This window comes from Halichoeres trimaculatus, unplaced genomic scaffold (genome assembly GCF_033239565.1).
Source record: "Halichoeres trimaculatus isolate MK-OKI-2021-1 unplaced genomic scaffold, fHalTri1.1 fHalTri1_scaffold_9, whole genome shotgun sequence".
Lineage (NCBI taxonomy): Eukaryota > Metazoa > Chordata > Actinopteri > Labriformes > Labridae > Halichoeres > Halichoeres trimaculatus.
This window is the reverse complement of record NW_027437188.1, coordinates 34,027,449-34,047,500: the sequence shown is the minus strand read 5'-3', so window position 1 is coordinate 34,047,500 and position 20,052 is coordinate 34,027,449. Positions and strand designations below refer to the sequence as shown.

Genomic DNA, 20,052 nt, shown 5'->3' with positions numbered 1-20,052 from the left:
TTCCTGAGACGCTTCAAACAGCTGCTGAACCCCGCACAGGTGTTCGACCTGATGAACGGAGGCCCACACCTGGGGTGAGACACAGACAGGGAAATGATCAAAGAAAGTCACACATCTGCTGAGATTTCATTTTAGTCACTGTGGTTGACTTCCTGTCTGTCTGTCTGTCCGTCAGTCTGCGTCTGTTTCAGAAGTTCGACACCTTCAGGATCCTGGTTTGTGGAGGAGACGGCAGTGTGGGCTGGGTTCTGTCTGAGATAGACGCTCTGACCCTGCACAAACAGGTACACACACTCTCACACACATATACACACACACTCTGACTGTTGTTTGACACTCACACAGGACTACAGGCGGATCACATCAGGGTCTCTCCTCTAACACCTGCTCACCTGTCCTCTGTCTGTCCGTCACAGTGTCAGCTCGGCGTTCTTCCTCTGGGGACCGGGAACGATCTGGCTCGAGTCCTCGGCTGGGGCTCAGCCTGTGACGACGACACGCAGCTGCCCCAGATCCTGGAGAAACTGGAGAGAGCCAGCACCAAGATGTTAGACAGGTGAGGGTGAGACAGGTGAGATACAGTCTCAGAGCTGTAAGTTACAACAGGGAGTGGTCACACCTTGTCTTTGCCTCCAACAGGTGGAGCATCATGGTCTACGAGACAAAGTTTCCACGGCAACACTCCGCCTCCACTGTTACCGAGGACTGCAGTGATGACTCAGAGGTAACAGGAAGTCCCCAAGTCACTCACCTGAGAGCCAATCACAACATGATAAACAAGAAACTCCTGTACTGACCTCTAACACACCTGTACTGACCATAATCCTGTACTGACCTGAAATACACCTGTACTGACCCTTTACACCTGTACCGGCCTCCAACACACCTGTATTGACCTAAAATACACCTTTAATGAACTCTTACACTTCTGTACTGACCTCTGACACACCTGTACTGAGCCCTTACACACCTGTATCGATCTGAGACACACCTGACACACCTGTACTGGCCTCCAACACTTGCATTGACTCATTACACCTGTACCAGCTTTTAACACACCTGTCATACCTGAACTGACCTAAAATACACCTGCATTGACCTCTAACTGTACACACCTGTACAGACCTCTGAAACACCTGTACTGACCTCTGACACACCTGAACTGACCGAAAATACACCTGTACCGATCCCTTACACTTGTACCGGCCTCCAACACACCTGACACACTTGTACTGACCCCAAATACACCTGCAATATCCTCTTACACTCCTGTACTGACCTTTTAGACACCTGTACCGTCTTCTGGAACACCTCTACTAACCTTTGACACACCTGTACGGATCTGCGACACATCTGACACACCTGTACTGACCTCTTTTACTCCTTTTCTGACCTCTTATAGTCCTGTACAAGTCCCTAATACACCTGTACCTACCTATTACACCTGAACCGACCTCTTTCACATCTGTGCGGGCCTCTGACCCAATGCACCTGTACTGACCCGTTACACCTGTACTGGCCTCCAACACACCTGACACACCTATACTGACCTCCAATGCACCTGTACTGACCTCAATTACACCTGTAGAGATCTCTCGACCACCTGTTCTGACCTGTCCTGTTTTCTTCAGGTGCAGCAGATTCTGACCTATGAGGACTCAGTGGCTGCTCACCTTTCAAAGATCCTCACCTCAGACCAGCACTCTGTGGTCATCTCATCTGCCAAGTAAGTTTACCTGTCTACCTGTCTGTCTATGTGTCGGCGCTCTGACCCTCACAGCAGAGCAGAGAGTCACAGTTTAACATGAAGCACAGCTGGTATGAGCTGTGCCTATAGTTCCTGTAAGTAACATCAGTAAACCTCTGTGATTCAAACACTTAAACTTTAATAAGACCACTTTTTCTCTGCACAAGTTCGTAACTGTTACAGGTTGCTGATAATCTGTAATAACTGTTATTTCAGGCACACACACACAGGTCCTCTTAGAACACTAAACCATCATGATCCTCTGTGGAGTGTGTGATAGAATTACCAAACTCCAGCTTTAACCCATTCAAAAATAGAAAGCACACCATGACACACCATCACAGCCTGAAAAAATACCCTGACGTGAGTTTTGTCATCTTGTGCAGCGCTAATGTGTCATGTATAAATGTACTCTGTGTGTGTGTGTGTGTTCAGGGTGCTGTGTGAGACAGTGAAGGACTTTGTGGCTCGTGTTGGGAGAGCGTACGAGAAAAACACAGAGAGCTCAGAGGAGTCAGAAGCCATGGCTAAGAAGGTAACACACTCTGATCTGCACACACAGATCTACACACAGATCTACACACTCTGATCTACACACTCTGATCTGTGTGTGTGTGTGTGTGTGTGACAGTGCGGCGTCCTGAAGGAGAAGTTGGACTCTTTGTTGAAGACCCTGAACGAGGAGTCTCAGGCCACCACGCTGCCCCCTCCAGCTCCTCCTCCCCCTCCTCCTCCAACCATCGCTGAGGAGCAGGAGGAGTCAGAGGGAGTCACAGCACCTCCCCCTCCTCCACCCGCTCCCTGCTCCCCACGGATAAACTCCTCCCCCTCATCTGCCGCAGCCGCCATCTTTAAACCCAGAGAGCAGCTGATGCTTCGAGCCAACAGCCTGAAGAAAGCCATCAGACAGATCATCGAGCACACCGAGAGAGGTGAGACAGGCACTCAGAGAGACAGGTCATTAAACACACACATAGAGAGGTGAGACAGGCACTCAGAGAGACAGGTCATCAAACACAACCGGAGAGAGGTGAGACAGGCACTCAGAGAGACAGGTATTTTAACATCGAGAGAGGTGAGACAGGCACTCAGAGAGACAGGTCATAAAACTCATCAAAAGAGGTGAGACAGGCACACATAGAGAGGTCATTAAACACTGAGAGAGGTGAGACAGGCACACAAAGACAGGTCATCAAACATTGAGAGAGGGGTAAGACAGGCACTCAGAGAGAGACAGGTCATTTTTAACAAGAGAGGTGAGTAAGGTCATTAAGCAGACGGAGAGAGGTGAGACAGGCACTCAGAGAGACAGGTCATCACAAACACACCCAGAGGGAGGTGAGACAGGCAATCAAACAGACCAAAAGTGGAGAGACAGGGACTCAGATAGACAGCTCATTAAACACAACCATAGAGAAGTGAGACAGGCACTCAGAGAGACAGGTCATCAAACACATTGAAAGGGGTGAGACAGGCACTTAGAGAGAAAAGTCATAAAACACATCAAGAGAGGAGAAACAGGTCATCAAACATTTTGAGAGAGGTGAGACAGGCACTCAGAATGATGGGTTATTAAAAACATTAAGAGAGGTGAGACAGGTCATCAGACATGCTGAGATAGGTGAGACAGGTCATCGAACACACTGAGATAGGTGAGACAGGTCATCGAACACACTGAGAAAAGTGAACAGGCACTCGGAGAGACAGGTCATCAAAAACACAGCAAGAGAGGTGAGACAGGTCATCAAACAGACCAAGAGAGGTGAGACAAGGTCACACTGACACAAGAAAGCAAAGACACAGAGAGAGGTGAGACAGGCACTCAGAGAGAAACAGGTTATCAAACACCCCCTGAGAGAGGTAAGACAGGTCATCAAACAGACCAAGAGAGGTTAGACAGACATACCAGGACAGGTCATCAAACACACTGAGAGATGTGAGACAGGTCATCAAACACACTGAGAGATGTGAGACAGGTCATCAAACACACTGAGAGATGTGAGACAGGTCATCAAACACACTGAGAGATGTGAGACAGGTCATCAAACACACAGAGAGACGTGAGACAGGCACTCGGAGAGAGACAGGTTATCAAACAGACTGGGAGAGGTGAGACAGGCACTTAGAGAGATGTATAACCAAACACCCAGAGGGCTGAGACAGAGTTACAACTTGTGTGTGTGTGTGTGTGTGTGTGTGTGTGTCTCCAGCTGTGGACGAGCAGAACGCTCAGACCCAGCAGCAGCTCTTCTCTCTGAGCCGGGCTGAGGAGGAGGAAGAGGAGGGTCTGGTGGAGGAGGAAGAAGAGGAGGAGGAGGAAGATAAAGTGTCTGTCCAGTCCTCTTACAGCGCCAAACAGAGACACACACGCAGAGGTGAGTCACACACCTGGTCCTGATGCTGTCAGAGCAGACGGACAGACAGAGGACCAGAGGACTTCAGTAATGGGACTGAGACCACCACAGATACAGATCAACACCTGCTCACCTGTTCACCTGGTCACCTGGTCACATGATCTCTGTGTCTGTCTCTCTGCAGTCAGTAAGACGCCTTGTGAGAAGCTCATCAGTAAAGGAAGTCTGTCTCTGGGCAGCTCTGCATCACTTCCTGTCCAGACAGGAAGTAGGGACAACATGCCCATGCTGAATACAAAGATCCTCTATCCCAGTAAGATGCTCCTGAGTTGGTTTGATTAACCAGGTCTACCTGGATCTTGTTCAGGGTTTGATCCATGATGAGGAGGACTAAAGTGTGTGTGTGTGTGTGTGTGTGTGTGTGTGTGTGTGTGTGTGTGTGTGTGTGTGTGTGTGTGTGTGTGTGTGTGTGTGCGTGTGTGTGTGTGTGTGTGTGTAGGTCTCAAAGGTATCTCAAGCTCTCTGTCCACCAGCTCTGTCATCAGCCGACTGCTGGTCAATGCTGACCCCTTCAGCTGTGATCCTGACAACATGTAAGACCGTCTGACCTGTCTGCCTGTCTGCCTGTCTGTCTGTCTGTCTGTCTGTCTGCCTGTCTGTCTGTCTGCCTGTCTTCCTGTCTGTCTGTTTCTCTGCCTGTGAAGGACACAAGTTAAACTCTCAATCCCACTGACTTTGGTGCTTTGGTGTGTGTGTGTGTGTGTGTGTGTGTTTGTTCAGGGACTGTTACACAGAGAAATGTGTGATGAACAACTATTTTGGGATCGGTCTGGACGCTAAAATCTCTTTGGATTTTAACAACAAGAGAGACGAACATCCAGAGAAGTGCAGGTAACAGATCAGTGTTTACCTTGGTATAAATTATTGATCATCAGATAGTTGATTATTGTTTATTAATTATATGATCACCTGATTTTCTGATCCTCTGCTGATCTGCTCAGGAGTCGCACTAAGAACATGATGTGGTACGGAGTCCTGGGAACCAAAGAGCTGCTGCACAGAACCTACAAGAACCTGGAGCAGAGAGTCCTACTCGAGGTGAGGGCAGACTGAGAGATTAAGACGGGTGGAAGTGTGTGTGTGTGTGTGTGTGTGTGTGTGTGTGTGTTGAACTCTAACAGCTGATTTGTTGTCATGGCGCAGTGTGATGGGCGTCCCATCCCTCTGCCCAGTCTCCAAGGCATCGCTGTGCTCAACATCCCCAGTTACGCCGGAGGAACCAACTTCTGGGGAGGCACCAAAGAGGATGATGTGAGCACTTCACCTGTCTGTCTCTCTGTCGGTCTCACAGCTCAGTGTCTGATTCTGACCTGTCTGTCTCTCAGACTTTCACAGCTCCATCCTTTGACGATAAGATCCTGGAGGTGGTGGCCGTGTTCGGCAGCATGCAGATGGCGGTGTCGCGAGTCATCAACCTGCAGCATCACCGCATCGCTCAGGTACACCTGCCTGTCTGACCCTCTCTGCCTGTCTGACCACCTCTGCCTGCCTGTCTGACCCTCTCTGCCTGTCTGACCACCTCTGCCTGTCTGTCTGACCCTCTCTGCCTGTCTGTCTCCCAGTGTCGGACAGTGAAGATCACCATCCTGGGTGATGAAGGTGTGCCGGTTCAGGTGGATGGGGAGGCTTGGGTCCAACCTCCAGGTTACATCAAGATCATCCATAAGAACCGGACCCAGACTCTGACCAGGGACAGGGTGAGTCCAGTTTTATTGATCCCATCTTACAGGAATCAGGGAAGTATGACTCATGTCCTGTTACCATGAAGGAGGTGGGGCTTATGTACTGCAGACAGCCAGCAGGGGGAGCTCTGTGGTGGCTTTTCTCAACATGTTTGTGTGTGTGTGTGTGTGTGTGTGTGTGTGTGTGTGTGTGTTTTTCAGGCCTTTGAAAGCACCCTGAAGTCATGGGAGGACAAACAGAAATGTGAGTTTCCACGCCCTCCTCCTCCTCAGCCCCCTCACTGCTCCCAGCCGGAGATGCTGTCAGAGGAGGAGGCGTCACTCATCAGCCAGTTCGGCCAGGCAGCAGGAGCTCTCATACACAGGTAACACACACACACACTCAGGTAACACACACACACACATACAGAACACTCATTTGTTGTGTTTGTTGCCGTGCAGCATTCGGGAGGTCGCTCAGTCTCATCAGAGTCTGGAGCAGGAACTAGCTCATGCAGTCAACGCCAGCTCAAAGTCCATGGATGTGGTCTATGCTAACTCCAGCAACTCTGAGGTACAACGTCAAAAACTGGTCTGCTTTCCCTTTCTGGTCTCTTCTTGGCTCTTCGAACCAGAGACAGAGAAACACTCATCACTCTCCCTTTCTGCCCCCTCAGGCTCTGAGCTGCAGCGTGGTCCTGCAGATGGTCCTGAATGTCAAAGCTCTGCTCAGTGAGACGGAGCTGCTGCTAGCTGGAAAGATGTCCATGGTGAGTGAGTGAGTGAGTGAGTCTGCAGCAGAAGAAGATACACCACAGCCTGCCATCGTGTTAATGTGTGTGTGTGTGTGTGTGTGTGTGTGTGTGTGAGCAGCAGATGGATCCTCCTCAGCAGGAGCAGCTGAATGCAGCTCTCAGCTCCGTGTCTCAGCAGCTCCGTCGGCTGGCCGATGTCTCCTGGTTGTGTCCGGTTGTCGAGCCCTCAGACCACGAGGTGAGCCACACTCAGGACTTGTGATGACTCGCTTTCTAAAACCCAGACCTGCAGGGCTGTAGCCTCAGATCTGGGACACTGACCCTGATCTGAGATGAGTTCCAGGGCTCAGAATCATGTCTAACAGGATCAGATCTTCCTCAGGTCATGTATGTTAAGACCTTCACAGCTGTCTCAGAGACCATGAGGACTAAAACCTCATAGGCAGAGCAGAGACTACCTTAGGAACTGTCTCCCTCTCTCCCTGACCTGTCTGTCTGTCTTCAGGGTCCTCTGACTGATTTTTCCAAGCGTTCTCGGAGTGCAAAGTTCAGACTCGTCCCGAAGTTCAAGAAAGAGAAAAACAATAAAAACAGAGAAACCTGCGCCACCCTCTCTCTGCCAGGTGAGCTCTTACTCGTACCTGTCTGTCTCTCTGCATGGGTTTCTGGGGTTTTCGGTGTCAGGATCTTTCTCCATCTCACTTATCTCTAAGTCTACCTGGGGTCACCTGTGTTGAGTGTCACCTGTGTCTCTCTCTGTTGGTGTCTCAGTCAACCAGTGGGGGACGGAGGAGGTGGGGGCGTGGCTGGACTTTCTCTGTCTCTCTGAGTATAAGGACATCTTTATCGGACACGACGTCCGCGGAGCTGAGCTCATTCACCTGGAGAGGAGGGACCTGAAGGTACACTTGCTAGCACCCACTGCCAACTGCTAACAGTTAGCTACAAACTGCTAAAACTTAGCAACAGTGTTGACTGTTAGCATCATGTGGTCGGAAGGTTTTCCTCTTGTTTAAATGTTTTTGTGTGTGTGTGTGTGTGTGTGTGTGTGTGTGTGTGTGTGTGTGTGTGTGTGTGTGTGTGTGTGTGTGTGTAGGACCTGGGCGTGACGAAGGTGGGTCACATGAAGCGGATCCTTCAGGGCATCAGAGAGCTCAACAGGAACAGCAGTGCCAGCGAGGCCTGACAGCTGCCTGCAGGTGACCTGTTGTTATCTGTTAGCATTAGCATCACACTGTCACTACAGTGTTTTCACTTATGGCTTAGCATCAAAAACCCTTATGTTTTAGCTGATAGCATTAGCATCACTAACTGTTATAATGTGTTTTAGCTGCAAGCGTTAGCATCACGCTGTCATTATGTGGTGTAACTGATAGCTTAGCTTAAGCTCTTAGCATTAGCATCACAAACTGTTTAAATGTGTTTTAGCTGTTAGCATTAGCATCAAACTGTCTCTACAGTGTTTTCACTTTTGGCTTAGTATTAAAAACTCATATGTTTTATCTGATAGCATTCGCATCACAAACTGTTATAATGTGTTTAAGTTGTTAGCATTAATATTATCAACTGTTATTATAATTTGTTTTAGCTCTTAGCATTGTCATCCCACTGTCATTATGTGTTTTGAAGGATAGATTAGAATTGCAAACTGTTAAAATGTGTTTTAGCTGTTAGCATTAGCATCAAAATCTGTTATAATGTGTTTTAGCTGTTAGTATTACCATCACACTGTCACTATGTGTTTTAATTGGTAGCTTAGGATAACAAACTTTAATAATGTGTTTTTACTTTTGCCCTAGCATCACACTTACCTTATTTGTTTTTACTATAAGCTTAGCACCAGAAACTGTTATAACATTTTTAGGTGTTAGCATTAGCATCACAAAACTGCTTTCATGTGTTTTTGCTGTTGGCATTAGCATTACACTGTATCTATGTGTTTTAACTGTTAGCTTAGCATCAAAAATTATTATTCTTCTTTTTTAGCTGTTAGCATTAGCATCACACCGACGCTATGTGTTTTAACTGATAGCGCAGAATCACAAACTGTTATAATGTGTTCTAGCTGTTAGCATTTCCATCACACTGTAACTATGTGTTTTGAATGGTAGCTTAGCATAACAAAACAATAATGTGTTTTAGCTGTTAGCATTAGCATCACACTGTCATTATGTGTTTTCACTGTTACCAGAGCACCAGAAACTGTTATAACAAGTTTTAACTGTCAGTATTAGCATCACAAAACTGTTATAATGTGTTTTAGCTGTTAGCATTAGCATCACACTGTCATTATGTGTTTTCACTGTTACCAGAGCACCAGAAACTGTTATAACAAGTTTTAACTGTCAGTATTAGCATCACAAAACTGCTTTAGTGTGTTTTAGCTGTTAGCATTAGCATCACACTGTCACTGTCCGTTTCAACTGATAGCTTAGAATCACAAACTGTTATGTATTTTAGCTGTTAGCATTACCATCATATACTGTTTGTATGTGTTTTAGCTGTTAGCTTTGTATCACAAACTGTTAAAATGTATTTAAACTTTTTGCATTTAGCTTAAGCTCCTCCTCTTTGTTCCTCCAGCTGTCTGCCGACTTCCTGCCACCGACCTGACCTCTGACCTTTGATCCTCAACAGGCTGTGACATCACAGCTAAAGCTCACTGTGACTGGACCAGCACCGTACCTGCTTCCTCCGATCACCTGGAGACAGAGCCAATCGGATCTATCAGTGCCTTGTCAACGTCAATGGACCAATTAAAATTTCGGGACACAGGGAGTCGGGTGGGGGTTTGACTGGTTTCTGGTCTCGCAAGGGTTCAGGATGTATGTGTGCCACATTAAGAACACCTCTGAGCCAAACTGTGTCACCTGACCAGCAAACCAATCAGATCATCCTCTGGCCTTCAAGGAATGGGACCAGGAAGCAGAAGGACCCTTTAACCCTTCATCTGCCAATCAGACTGACCACTGTGACTCTGGGGGCGGGGCCAAACCACCAACGCACTGTTTGAAAACATTCATCATTCTGTTGTAGTGTTTTTTGGTGTTTCTCTTACTCAGTCTCTGAATCTCGTCTCTTTAGTGTGGACAGTTTGATCAGTGAAATGACTAAAGTCTTAAGTCTTAAGAAGGGTTTTTATTTTGTTTCTAAGAAGGATCTTGATTTCAGGTGAAGTCAGGAGAACTTTAAAACATATTTACTCGGTTTGTATCCTGTTTCACACCGTATGTGAGCGTCCTGTTGTATTGTGTGTTTGAGTTAGTGTTTCGCACAGGAGTTATCTTGCTCTTTATCTTGTTTTAATTCTTCAGGAGTGTAAAGGTTTTGTTTATCTTGATCCATCTAATCCTAACCTGTTGATGCTCAAGATACAAGCTTCTGAGGATTCAGATTTCTAAACTTAGCGTCAGTCTAAAAGTCAGGAGAGCGGGTGGAATGACGAACTCTGAACTTGACACACATCAAGATAGTCTGATAGTGATCTTGACATGTATTCTAACGTCAGAGGTTATATATTTTGTGTGAATCCTGTAGATGAAGATATATAAATGTTTGTTATTCTGTGTATGTAGAGTTGAATCTTATTCCCAGCTATTTTTTTACATGGACTAAAAACCAAAGAACAGACTTATCAAGATGTTAACTTTAAAGTTACAAGCTGTTGGTCACAGAGGACTCATGTTTTGTTGCTATGGAAACATTGGACCAAGATCCGACCCAGATCTGTTTCTGTGCTCTAGCTGGTCTTAGCTGTTGTGTTTGTTGCTTTTATCTTGTTCACCTTTTAAAACATTGTTTGGTAAGAAGTTCATGTTTAGTCTGATTATTGGATCTAGATGAAAAACACAGGAAGTTGTAGCATTCAGAGACGTTGATCCAATCCAGGGTCATGAAGGTGTTTGTTTATATTACTGCTAACATGCTAACATGTGTTAGCGTCCAGCTGCAGTCGGATCATATCTTGACGTCAGTGTCAGAGTGCCTTGCTGGAGTACATTTAGTCCCACATGTTGAACTCTCCAGTCTTTGAGTATTTATTGGAAACATATCTGTTGCTTCTGATGCTGTTTGTACATACGCCCCCTGCAGGGCGCTCAGTGTAAATACATAGTGTTTATGTACAGAGACACAACTGAACATTCTGTGAGAATTAAAGCTTCACCAAACAAAGTTCGATCTCTTTCGGCTCTTCCTGTTGGTTTTTCAGTGAACTTCCTGTCTTCACAATAAAAGCACGACTGCTGGCTTGAGCTGATCCTGCAGCTAATGGTGGTGGAGACCAAACACAGAGTCTAAAGTTTACATCTTTAGCTAACACAGTGGTGATGTTTTTGACTATCCCTGATCCTTCGGTCTCAACACTTCTTCACCAGCTCAGTCGCAATGGCCATCCTTACCGCGCCCTAGAGTCTTCTCCTCTTTGGCACACTTCAAAGAGGTGTGGTTCACCACAGTACACTTCATGCACAAGCACGTGTAAACAAGGGCATCACTTATAACCCATTTCGTAGAATCGCCACAACTGCTCCTCTCAGCAATCAATCAGATCATTACGACTCATTGAGCCAAAAAGTCACGAAGGTTGTACCAGTGTCCTCAGTCTCCAATGAGATCACGCTTCTTGTAACACACACACTTCACTCCAAAGTAAGGTGATTTTCTAGTGAAGTCTTTCAGGGCTTTAGACATGGCGGGGATTTGTGTCTTTCTTTATTACCGCTGTTGCACGGGAAGTGACCATTCTACTGACCAATTAACGGTCTGCAGTGTTGTAGCTCTACTTTTCGAGAGTGGATCGGTTCAGTCTGGCACCCATACGGAAGGGTCCCAAAAAAGTAGACCACCTCTCGGTTATTTGGGGATCTGTCCCAGGATAAGTCAGTAGTCAGTGTTTGTGGTAATTCTGTTTCCTTTAATGTCATTCCATTTCTTAAGTATAATTTTGTTTTTGAAGTCTTATTTTGTTCCATTAATCGCATTCTGTTACTTAAGTCTCATTTTCTTCCTCTTATCTCATTCTGTTTCTTTGATTTTATTCTGTTCATTTAGTCTCATTCTGTTCCTTTAATCTTATTCTGTTTCTTTCATCTTATTTTGTTTCCTGTTTTTATACTTTATTGTGTCAGTTGGTTTCATTATCACAATGATACATATCTTAATATTTTAGACGATATTGACACATGACCACCCATACAGAATATAATACATACATAAACAATATATATTATATATAGGCTGCACGGTGGTGCAACGGTTAGCGCTGCAGCCTCACAGCAAGAAGGTCACCGGTTCAAATCCCCACCTCGGCCGGTTGGTCTTTCTGTGTGGAGTTTGCATGTTCTCCCCATGCATGCGTGGGTTCTCTCCGGGTACTCCGGCTTCCTCCCACAGTCCAAAAACATGCTTACCAGGTTAATTGGTCACACCAAATTGTCCCTAGGTGTGAGTGTGTGCGTGCATGGTTGTCTGTCTATGTGTCAGCCCTGCGATTGACTGGCGACCAGTCCAGGGTGTACCCTGCCTCTCGCCCATGATTGCTGGGATAGGCTCCAGCCACCCGCGACCCTGTAACAGGATAAGCGGTATAGAAAATGGATGGATGGATATTATATATATATATATATATATATATATATATATATATATGTCAGTTTCATACTTCATATGAAAAGGGGCCCATCTTTTTCAAATAGTCTTTCTTTCCTATTTATTTTATGGGTTATTTTTTCCATTCTGTAAACGCTGTCCAACATTTCTAACTGCTTTTTCATATTAGGATGTTCATTCTTTGTCCAGTTTCTTGTGATTTGCTTTAAGGCTGTTATTTTTAGGATCCAACAACGGTCCAGATTTTTTTTTTTTGGATTCTGGGACATATTCCTATTAAAAGAGTCTGTCTTTCTGTAAACCCAACTTAACCCAGTATTTGTTCAGTTTCATTCAGGACATCTGACCAAAACATTTATTTTTTTGCATGTATGGAAGATATGTAGATAGCCTACATTAACTTCCCCACATTCACCTTTGATTTAGTCTGTTTCCTCACTCTTTTCCTTTGACATCATTCTGTCACTTTGATTTCATACGGGTCCTCAAGTCTCATTTTGTTCCTTAAGTCTTATTATGTTCCTTCAATCCCATTCTTTTCTTTTAAAAATGTTTAAATCCTTTAATCTCATTCTGTTCCTTTAATCTAATTCTCAGTGTGTGTCCAGTAGGGGGCGTGATTGTTGATCAGTCTGTAGTAGATGCTCCTCCTCTCAGCGGATGGATTTTCTCAGTTAACATCTTTCTAACAAGGTTTTAGTCTCAGGTTTTAGTGTTAGTCTTCTTCAGTCCCCTTAATGTTCATTCTGTCAGTTACAGTCCTGTTAGAGTCTCACAGAGCAGGGAGAGGGGAGGGGTTTATTGAATGTATGAGGTTGAGGTTTGGAGCCCTCTAGAGGTGGAGGGCTGTATGATGCTTAGAACAACATCAGTGCAGTGGATTCTGAGGGTTTATTCATGATGGACAGGTATGCAGACCAGGTGAGGTAGAGTCCACCTGTCTGCTGACATTTTTACCCAGTTTTTGCATGTTATCGGCAGGAGCGTCAGGGGGTTTGACCTTTGACCTCTCTGCTGTCTCATCAGCTGCTGTGTCTACGTCTCTGTGTCAATATTTGAGCTGTGGTCAAAGATCAGTCGGATGGATCCTGGTCCTCCATTCAGCCTAAAGCAGACCGCGAGCGTCCTCACACCAGGCCACAGGTAGGACGATCAAAGCACACCTCAGCAGGTTCTGGGTCAGCAGGTTCCTAACCCGGGTCTCAAACCGTGTCTCAAGTCTAACGCTCACCTGGGGTACAGCGGGCAGTGTGTGAGTGGAGGAGCTCTGCTGTGTTTGAGCTTGGAACAGCCTTTAAAGCAGGTGAACAGGTGCATGAGGGGGAGGAGCTTAAGAGGTGTTTCGGCTGAGCGAGCTTGTCCTCGTGTGGCTGAGCTTTCAGCCACAGAGAGCAATGCTGAAGCTCCCAGAATGCACCAGGATACTAACCCTGATGATGTCACAAATTTAAATAAATCATCACCTGAGAATGACCTGATGCTCTCATCTTATCCACAGAAATGACGTCCTCCTCAGCTCTCACCTGGACTCTCTGCTCTCTGCTCACCTGCTCTACACTCATCCACTGTTCAGGTGAGACAGGTGCGGGTCCCAGGTCAACACTGGGTCTGATCCAACAGAGTCAGAGCTGGTTTATTAGAGATATCTGATGTCACCTGAACAGGTGAAGGCAGCGGCAGGTGTTTCTGACGTTCTGTTTCTGTCCTCAGTGTTTCTGGATCAGTTGTCTGCAGATCAGCTTCTTCACTCGGCCTCCAGGAGGCGCCGAGCTAACTCCTTCTTCCTGGAGGAGATGTTACCTGGAGACCTGGAGAGGGAGTGTTATGAGGAGAGCTGCTCGCAGGAGGAGGCCGCTGAGATCTTCCAAACAAAAGAGAAGACGGTGAGATCCAAACAGACGACACAAAGTACAGAGTCATTTCAAAACAACCAGCAGGGGGTGCCAGAGCCAAAAGTTTAACCCTGTTTTCATTCACTGAGGTCAGAGGTCAGTGCTGCTGTATTCACTCTGGGTTTGTTTGTCACAGACGGAGTTCTGGTTCAAATACATCAGTGAGTATTTCATGTCCATGAAAAACTCAGTTCAAGATATTTGATCAACAAATCAACGCCAAACTCATCGACATCTAAAAAACTAAACCATTACTGTAATCTGAACTTTAATCTGAACTTTAACCCCAAATTTAATCTGGACTCTGGTCTTTGGTATTTTTGTAACCTTTGACATCAGTAATTCACTTTATTCCAGATTCAAAGTGTATCAACATGTGCCCCGTAAAGAAACATGTTTGTCTGTGACATATAATTCTGTCTTTGCTGTCCGCACCAAATGCCATAATGATACGTCATGATGTCATTCTACCTGAGATGATGGCGTGTGATGTGTTCAGGTGTCTCTGCTGTGTCACAGGTCTGAACCCTTGTCAGGGAAACCCGTGTCTGAACGGGGGAAAGTGCCATATGGACAGAGGAGACTTCCTGTGTCTCTGTCCTCCACAATATGACGGCAAGATCTGTGACACAGGTAAGCACACCTGAGACTCTGGTAGCTCTGTCACTGTGTGTCATTGTTGCCATTTCAATCTTTGTGTTTGGTCTCCTCTTTAAATGTGTGTAGCTGTAGTGGAGTGCCGCTATAGAAACGGTGGCTGTATGCAGTACTGCAGAGACCTGCCAGGGGGCGCTGGAGTTCAGTGTGGCTGTGCTGACGGATTCAAACTGGACCCTGATGGATACAGTTGCTCCAAGACAGGTACCATTCACAGCAACACTGGAACTACTTTAGGCTCTAGTTAAAGTACTGGTACTACTTTAGTTACTGGGACTTCTTTAGATACTAAATCTACTTTAAGTATGGTACCAGTTAAGATTCTGGGACTTCTAGGTACCAGATCTACTTTAAAGGGGACAAATCATGCTAATCCCTGATTTAATACTTACATATAATATAATAAATTCGAAAACAAGACCTTACACCCCCTCAAAAAATGAGATATTGTATTTTTTCTGATATCCTAGAACGAGATTTGATGCCTCTGAAAATAGGTCATTGCCATTTGGCCACGAGATTTAGACCTTCATGACGACATGAGGATCCTTTCTTTTTATTGGAAGAATCTGATAAAGCAGCTCCTCCTCTGTGATGTCAGTTAGTCACACAACCGCCACCGAGGGATACACCCACCAAGAGCCGAGTATCCCCCCTCAGATGCTGGATGCAGGGACTCTGCTTTGCTGAGCAGCTTGGCTTTACATGGTGAATTAGCAGTTAAAACACTGTAGTTTTAGCAGACGTCGTAATATCTGTGAGACTGTGATATCTGCATGCTTGTTCTGACATGCACTGTGAACCTGGACCACAGTAATGCTGCGGTAATAACATAGTGATGAACTGACGGTAGAGGCGATCTTTAGACTACACTTTCAGCATGATGGATAAAACAGACAGAGAAAAGTGAAGGAGCAGGATGGAGCCCTGTTATAGAAATAGTTTATTGGTGAAGTCTGCCTATATTTCCACGTATAAACTATACATGTTACAGTACCGCTTTGACTCACCACACTGAAGCGTCCTGAGATGATCTGTGTTGAGGTGGATTTTCTTCCTCCTGAGCTGCAGAACCGTCTGGGTCTGACTCGGGGTCCAATACAAAAGGACGTATCCTACACTCTGCCATTTTATTAGTGCTATCAATGCCTTACGGGGAAGTTTTGGCAAACAGCAAACTCGCTCGGTCTGCTCCATTCAATGTGGTGATTTTGTAAATACTGCCATGCAGCAAAAACCGCCCCCTGGCTCTACCCCCTCCGCCCCTCTGATAGAACTGACCAATCAGAGCACAAAGGGCTGTGACGTTGCGAGGTTACTGGAGGTCATTCTCCAAACGGAGCGTTTCAACCAGATCTTCAGAATGGCCTAAAATGAGGATATTAAGAACGCTATTGTGGGTCAATGAAGGAACTAAATGACTTGTACTGAGGGCAGAAATGCTTTACAGGCATCCGAGTCTGGCATAGTGAAAGGAGAAACAAGCAGGATATGTCCCCTTTAAGAACTGGTACTGCTATAGATACTTAGACTTCTTAGAATACTTGTTCTTCTTTAAGTACTGGTACTACTTTAGGTACTGGGACTTTATGAGGTACTAAATACACCTTAAATACTGGGACCTCTGTAGATCCTGGGTCTTAATTAAGTTCTGGTGCTACTTTAGTTGCTAGTTCTTCTCCAGTTAAGTTTATTTGTTTATTGTTTTGTGGACAGTCCCCTTTAATTTACTAAACAGTAAAATAGGAAGCTTTAGCCTTTATGTACTGGGACTTCTCTAAGTACTGGGACTACATTGAGTGCTGCAGTCTGTACTGTTTGAAGAGATCCAGTGACTTCAGGACTTCACATGGTGCTGCTGTTTTATGTTGTTGTGGCGTGCAGTTTTGTTCCCATGTGGCGTGCAGCGCAGCGAGCTGGTTGGGGACAGGCGCTCTTTGTTGGATCTTGTGGAGATGGATAACGTTTCCATGGAGACAGACACCATGTGGTTGGATAACAGTACAGAGAGCTGGGTCCTAAACCTAAACCTGACAGAGACAGAGGAGGAGCTGCTGACAGTGAACGCATCGTCAGCAGAGAGACAGAGGAACAAGACCGAGCTGACGGGGGCGGGGATTACACCTCGCATTGTGGGCGGGGACTTACAGAGGCCAGGAGGAAGTCCTTGGCAGGTGAGGGGACACCTGAAAACCTCCTATTTTATAAAACAACTGTTTGTAATCTTAAGCTGTGTGTGTGTGTGTGTGTGTGTGTGTGTGTGTGTGTGTGTGTGTGTGTGTGTGTGTGTGTGTGTGTGTGTGTGCAGGTTCTGCTCCGCAGGGCTGATGGTTATGGTTTCTGTGGCGGGACCCTGGTTTCTGACCGCTGGGTGGTCTCTGCTGCTCACTGCCTGGAACAGACTGCAGACCACATCACTCTGGGTGAAAACACTCAACATGACACATGCTGACCTACAACAGTCCACATCAGTCTGAGTCCACATCAGTCTGAGTCCACATCAGTCTGAGTCCACATCAGTCTACACCAGTCTTTATCTGTCTGAGTCTACATGTATACAGAGTATAACAGTCTGAGTCATAGACCTGGTCCATAAAAGGAGCCTGATAACTGACGGCTCCACCCTGTGCACTGATTTTAGAGACTGTAGGTACCATGAGCAAACTGCATGCTGGGAGCATAATTTTCTACCTGTGTGTGTGTGTGTGTGTGTGTGTGTGTGTGTGTGTGTGTGTGTGTGTGTGTGTGTGTAGGTGACTTTGATAAGCGACGTCCTGATCCAGGTGAGCAGCTCATCAAGGTGCAGAGGGTCTTTGTTCACCCTCACTTCCACTCCTTCACCTTTGACAGTGACATCGCTCTGCTGTACCTCAGCCAGCCCGTGGTCAGAGGACCCACAGCCATCCCTGCCTGCCTGCCCGACCCACACCTGTCCAAATACCTGCTGCAGGTAACTTCATTAACAAACCTACTAGAGGACAGACGGGACATCAGAGCTGATTTGTGTGGGTGTGTTTTGCAGAAGGGAAACCGTGGTGTGGTGACGGGCTGGGGACTCACACGGTACCTGGGCAGGTCCTCCAGGTTCCTCAGGAAGGTGACGCTCCCTGTGGTCAGCTACGAAGACTGTACAGCTACGACAGAACAGGTACACACATGTATAAATTTTGAATAATTTGTATATAGTGGGGAAAAATAAGTGTAACGCGTCAACTTTTTTTCTCATCACATTTTTTTCCAAAGATACAATTCAAACAAAATTTCTCCCAGACATTGGTATTAACTCAAATAATCCACACATGAAAAGAAATCACAACATTCAGGTCCATAAATAATGATTATGTGGAATTAAGTACGATAACACAGGAAAAAAGTATTGAACACGCTAACTGAGACTCATCCAATACTTAGTGGAGAAGTCTTTGTTTGCAATGACAGCTTCCAGAAGCTTCTTGTATGATTTTGTTGTTTGTTTTCTTTTTTTTAAAACCATTTGAGAGTCATCTTTGCCGTGTGCTTTGGATGGTTGTCCTGCTGGAAGGTCCAGCCACGTCTCATCTTCATCATCCTGGTGGATGGCAGCAGATTCAGATCAAGAATTTCCCCATACATGGCTCCATTCATTGCTCCGTCAGTTATATGAAGTTTGCCAACACCATGAGATGAGAAACAACCCCACGCCATGATGCTTCCACCTCCAAACTTCACTGTTGGTGTAGTGTTTTTTGGCTGATGTGCAGAGCCATTTCTCCTCCAAACATGGTCTGTAGTATGACAGCCCAAAAGTTCAGTTTTGGTCTCATCTGACCAGACAACATTCTCCCAGTATTCTACAGGCTTGTCAAGATGCTGTTTAGCAAACTTTAAACCAGCTTCAACATGCCTTTTCTTGAGGAATGGAGTCTTGCGGGCTGAGCGTCCATAGAGGCCATGGCGGTGGAGTGCATTGCCTATTGTTTTCTCTGTAACAATTGTACCTGCTGCCTCCAAGTCTTTCTGGAGCACTTTCAGGGTGGTCCTTGGCTGGTTGAGTACTCTTCTGACTATCTTTCTGACTCCCTGGTCAGAAATCTTCAAGGAGCTCCTGTGCGTGGCCTGTTGATGGTAAGGTGGTGCTTCTTCCACTTGTGAATAATGGCCCCAACGGTGCTGACTGGAATATTCAGGTGCTTTGATATAAGTCTGTAACCAGTTCCATTCTGATGCTGAGCAACAATCAGGTTGTGAATGTCTTCAGAGAGCTCTTTGTCTTTACCCATCATGAGGTGTGTAGTATTTAACTGCTTGGTGAAAAAACACCTTCTTTATAGGACCATCAATTTGCTCTAGCCCAGCTGATGTTGGTTTGCACTAATTGGAAGTTCAAGTAATAATTACTGACAGATTTCAGGTGGTATGGTGCATTTCCTTGCCAAAGTATACAGCCTTTCCATGGTGTGTTCAATACTTTTTTCCTGTGTTATCGTACTTAATTCACCATAATCATTATTTATGGACCTGAACGTTGTGATTTCTTTTCATGTGTGGATTATTTGAGTTAATACCAATGTCTGGGAGAAACTTTGTTTGAATTGCAGCAGTAATATTATATTCATTCATTCATTGTTTTGATTTGTCCCTGACCGGTCGTCTCTGTGGGTTTGTGTCATCAGGTGATCACAGACAACATGTTCTGTGCAGGTTACCTGGAGGTCAGTATGGACGCCTGCAGCGGGGACAGCGGGGGCCCGTTTGTGGTGCACTACAAAGGGACCTGGTTTCTGACCGGGGTCGTCAGCTGGGGGGAGAAATGTGCTGCCAAAGGCAAATACGGAGTCTACACCCGCCTTGGGAACTTCCTGCACTGGATCCAGGACACCATGCAGAGATCTGACCTGAACAGTACTGACAGCTGAGACCCAAACCAGGACCAGGAGAGCCCAGAGCAGAGAAGACTCTGGAGGAAAACAAAGACCTAATCCTGAACTGAAATCCATCCCTGATCGCAGTGTTAGGAAGTCTGCGTCACAACTCAGATGGTGCAGAGAAGCTCTAACATCCTGCTAAAACATGCTCATCAGTCTGAAGAAACAATCAGTGACACGAATGATCAAATGTTCTTCTTCTGTTAATTGATCACACTGGCCTGACGAGGCTCCCCTGTAATTATTTTTATAGTAAACTGGGATTATTTCAGTCTGCTGAGTGTTTTCTTTGAAAGACTTTAGTCCAAACCATTCCTTTTTCACATTAAAACATAAAACTAGGGCTGGGCAACGATTAAAACTTTTAATCGTAATTAATCGCATGATTTCCCTGATTAATCATAATTAATCG

The 20,052-nt window shown here is 45.8% G+C and overlaps 2 protein-coding genes across 2 annotated transcripts in view; both read left to right on the top strand.

Moving 5' to 3' along the window:
- The window catches only part of dgkd (diacylglycerol kinase delta), a 19,122-nt gene extending 8,360 nt beyond the window's left edge, over window positions 1-10,762 (top strand). The window contains exons 9-31 of the mRNA XM_074679947.1: window positions 1-74; window positions 176-284; window positions 417-556; window positions 640-724; window positions 1,632-1,726; window positions 2,183-2,282; window positions 2,379-2,679; window positions 3,958-4,122; window positions 4,286-4,414; window positions 4,601-4,694; window positions 4,882-4,992; window positions 5,103-5,199; window positions 5,305-5,412; window positions 5,487-5,600; window positions 5,724-5,858; window positions 6,045-6,208; window positions 6,285-6,396; window positions 6,500-6,592; window positions 6,696-6,815; window positions 7,083-7,200; window positions 7,349-7,479; window positions 7,674-7,776; window positions 9,161-10,762. The exon at window positions 1-74 is cut by the window's left edge and continues 89 nt beyond it. Of these exons, the coding sequence (XP_074536048.1) occupies window positions 1-74; window positions 176-284; window positions 417-556; window positions 640-724; window positions 1,632-1,726; window positions 2,183-2,282; window positions 2,379-2,679; window positions 3,958-4,122; window positions 4,286-4,414; window positions 4,601-4,694; window positions 4,882-4,992; window positions 5,103-5,199; window positions 5,305-5,412; window positions 5,487-5,600; window positions 5,724-5,858; window positions 6,045-6,208; window positions 6,285-6,396; window positions 6,500-6,592; window positions 6,696-6,815; window positions 7,083-7,200; window positions 7,349-7,479; window positions 7,674-7,763 (2,685 nt within the window). The 3' untranslated portion in view covers window positions 7,764-7,776; window positions 9,161-10,762. The remainder of the gene's footprint in view (window positions 75-175; window positions 285-416; window positions 557-639; window positions 725-1,631; window positions 1,727-2,182; window positions 2,283-2,378; window positions 2,680-3,957; window positions 4,123-4,285; window positions 4,415-4,600; window positions 4,695-4,881; window positions 4,993-5,102; window positions 5,200-5,304; window positions 5,413-5,486; window positions 5,601-5,723; window positions 5,859-6,044; window positions 6,209-6,284; window positions 6,397-6,499; window positions 6,593-6,695; window positions 6,816-7,082; window positions 7,201-7,348; window positions 7,480-7,673; window positions 7,777-9,160) is intronic.
- Window positions 10,763-13,087: 2,325 nt separating this feature from the next.
- LOC141797898 (coagulation factor X) lies at window positions 13,088-19,801 on the top strand. Its single transcript, XM_074679589.1, has 13 exons — window positions 13,088-13,095; window positions 13,214-13,330; window positions 13,407-13,423; window positions 13,686-13,760; window positions 13,898-14,070; window positions 14,216-14,240; window positions 14,599-14,712; window positions 14,806-14,940; window positions 16,621-16,910; window positions 17,045-17,159; window positions 17,490-17,686; window positions 17,759-17,884; window positions 19,389-19,801. Exons 1-13 carry the CDS (start codon window positions 13,088-13,090, stop codon window positions 19,629-19,631), a joined length of 1,635 nt encoding a protein of 544 aa, XP_074535690.1. The 3' UTR covers window positions 19,632-19,801.
- The last annotated feature ends 251 nt before the right edge of the window (window positions 19,802-20,052 follow it).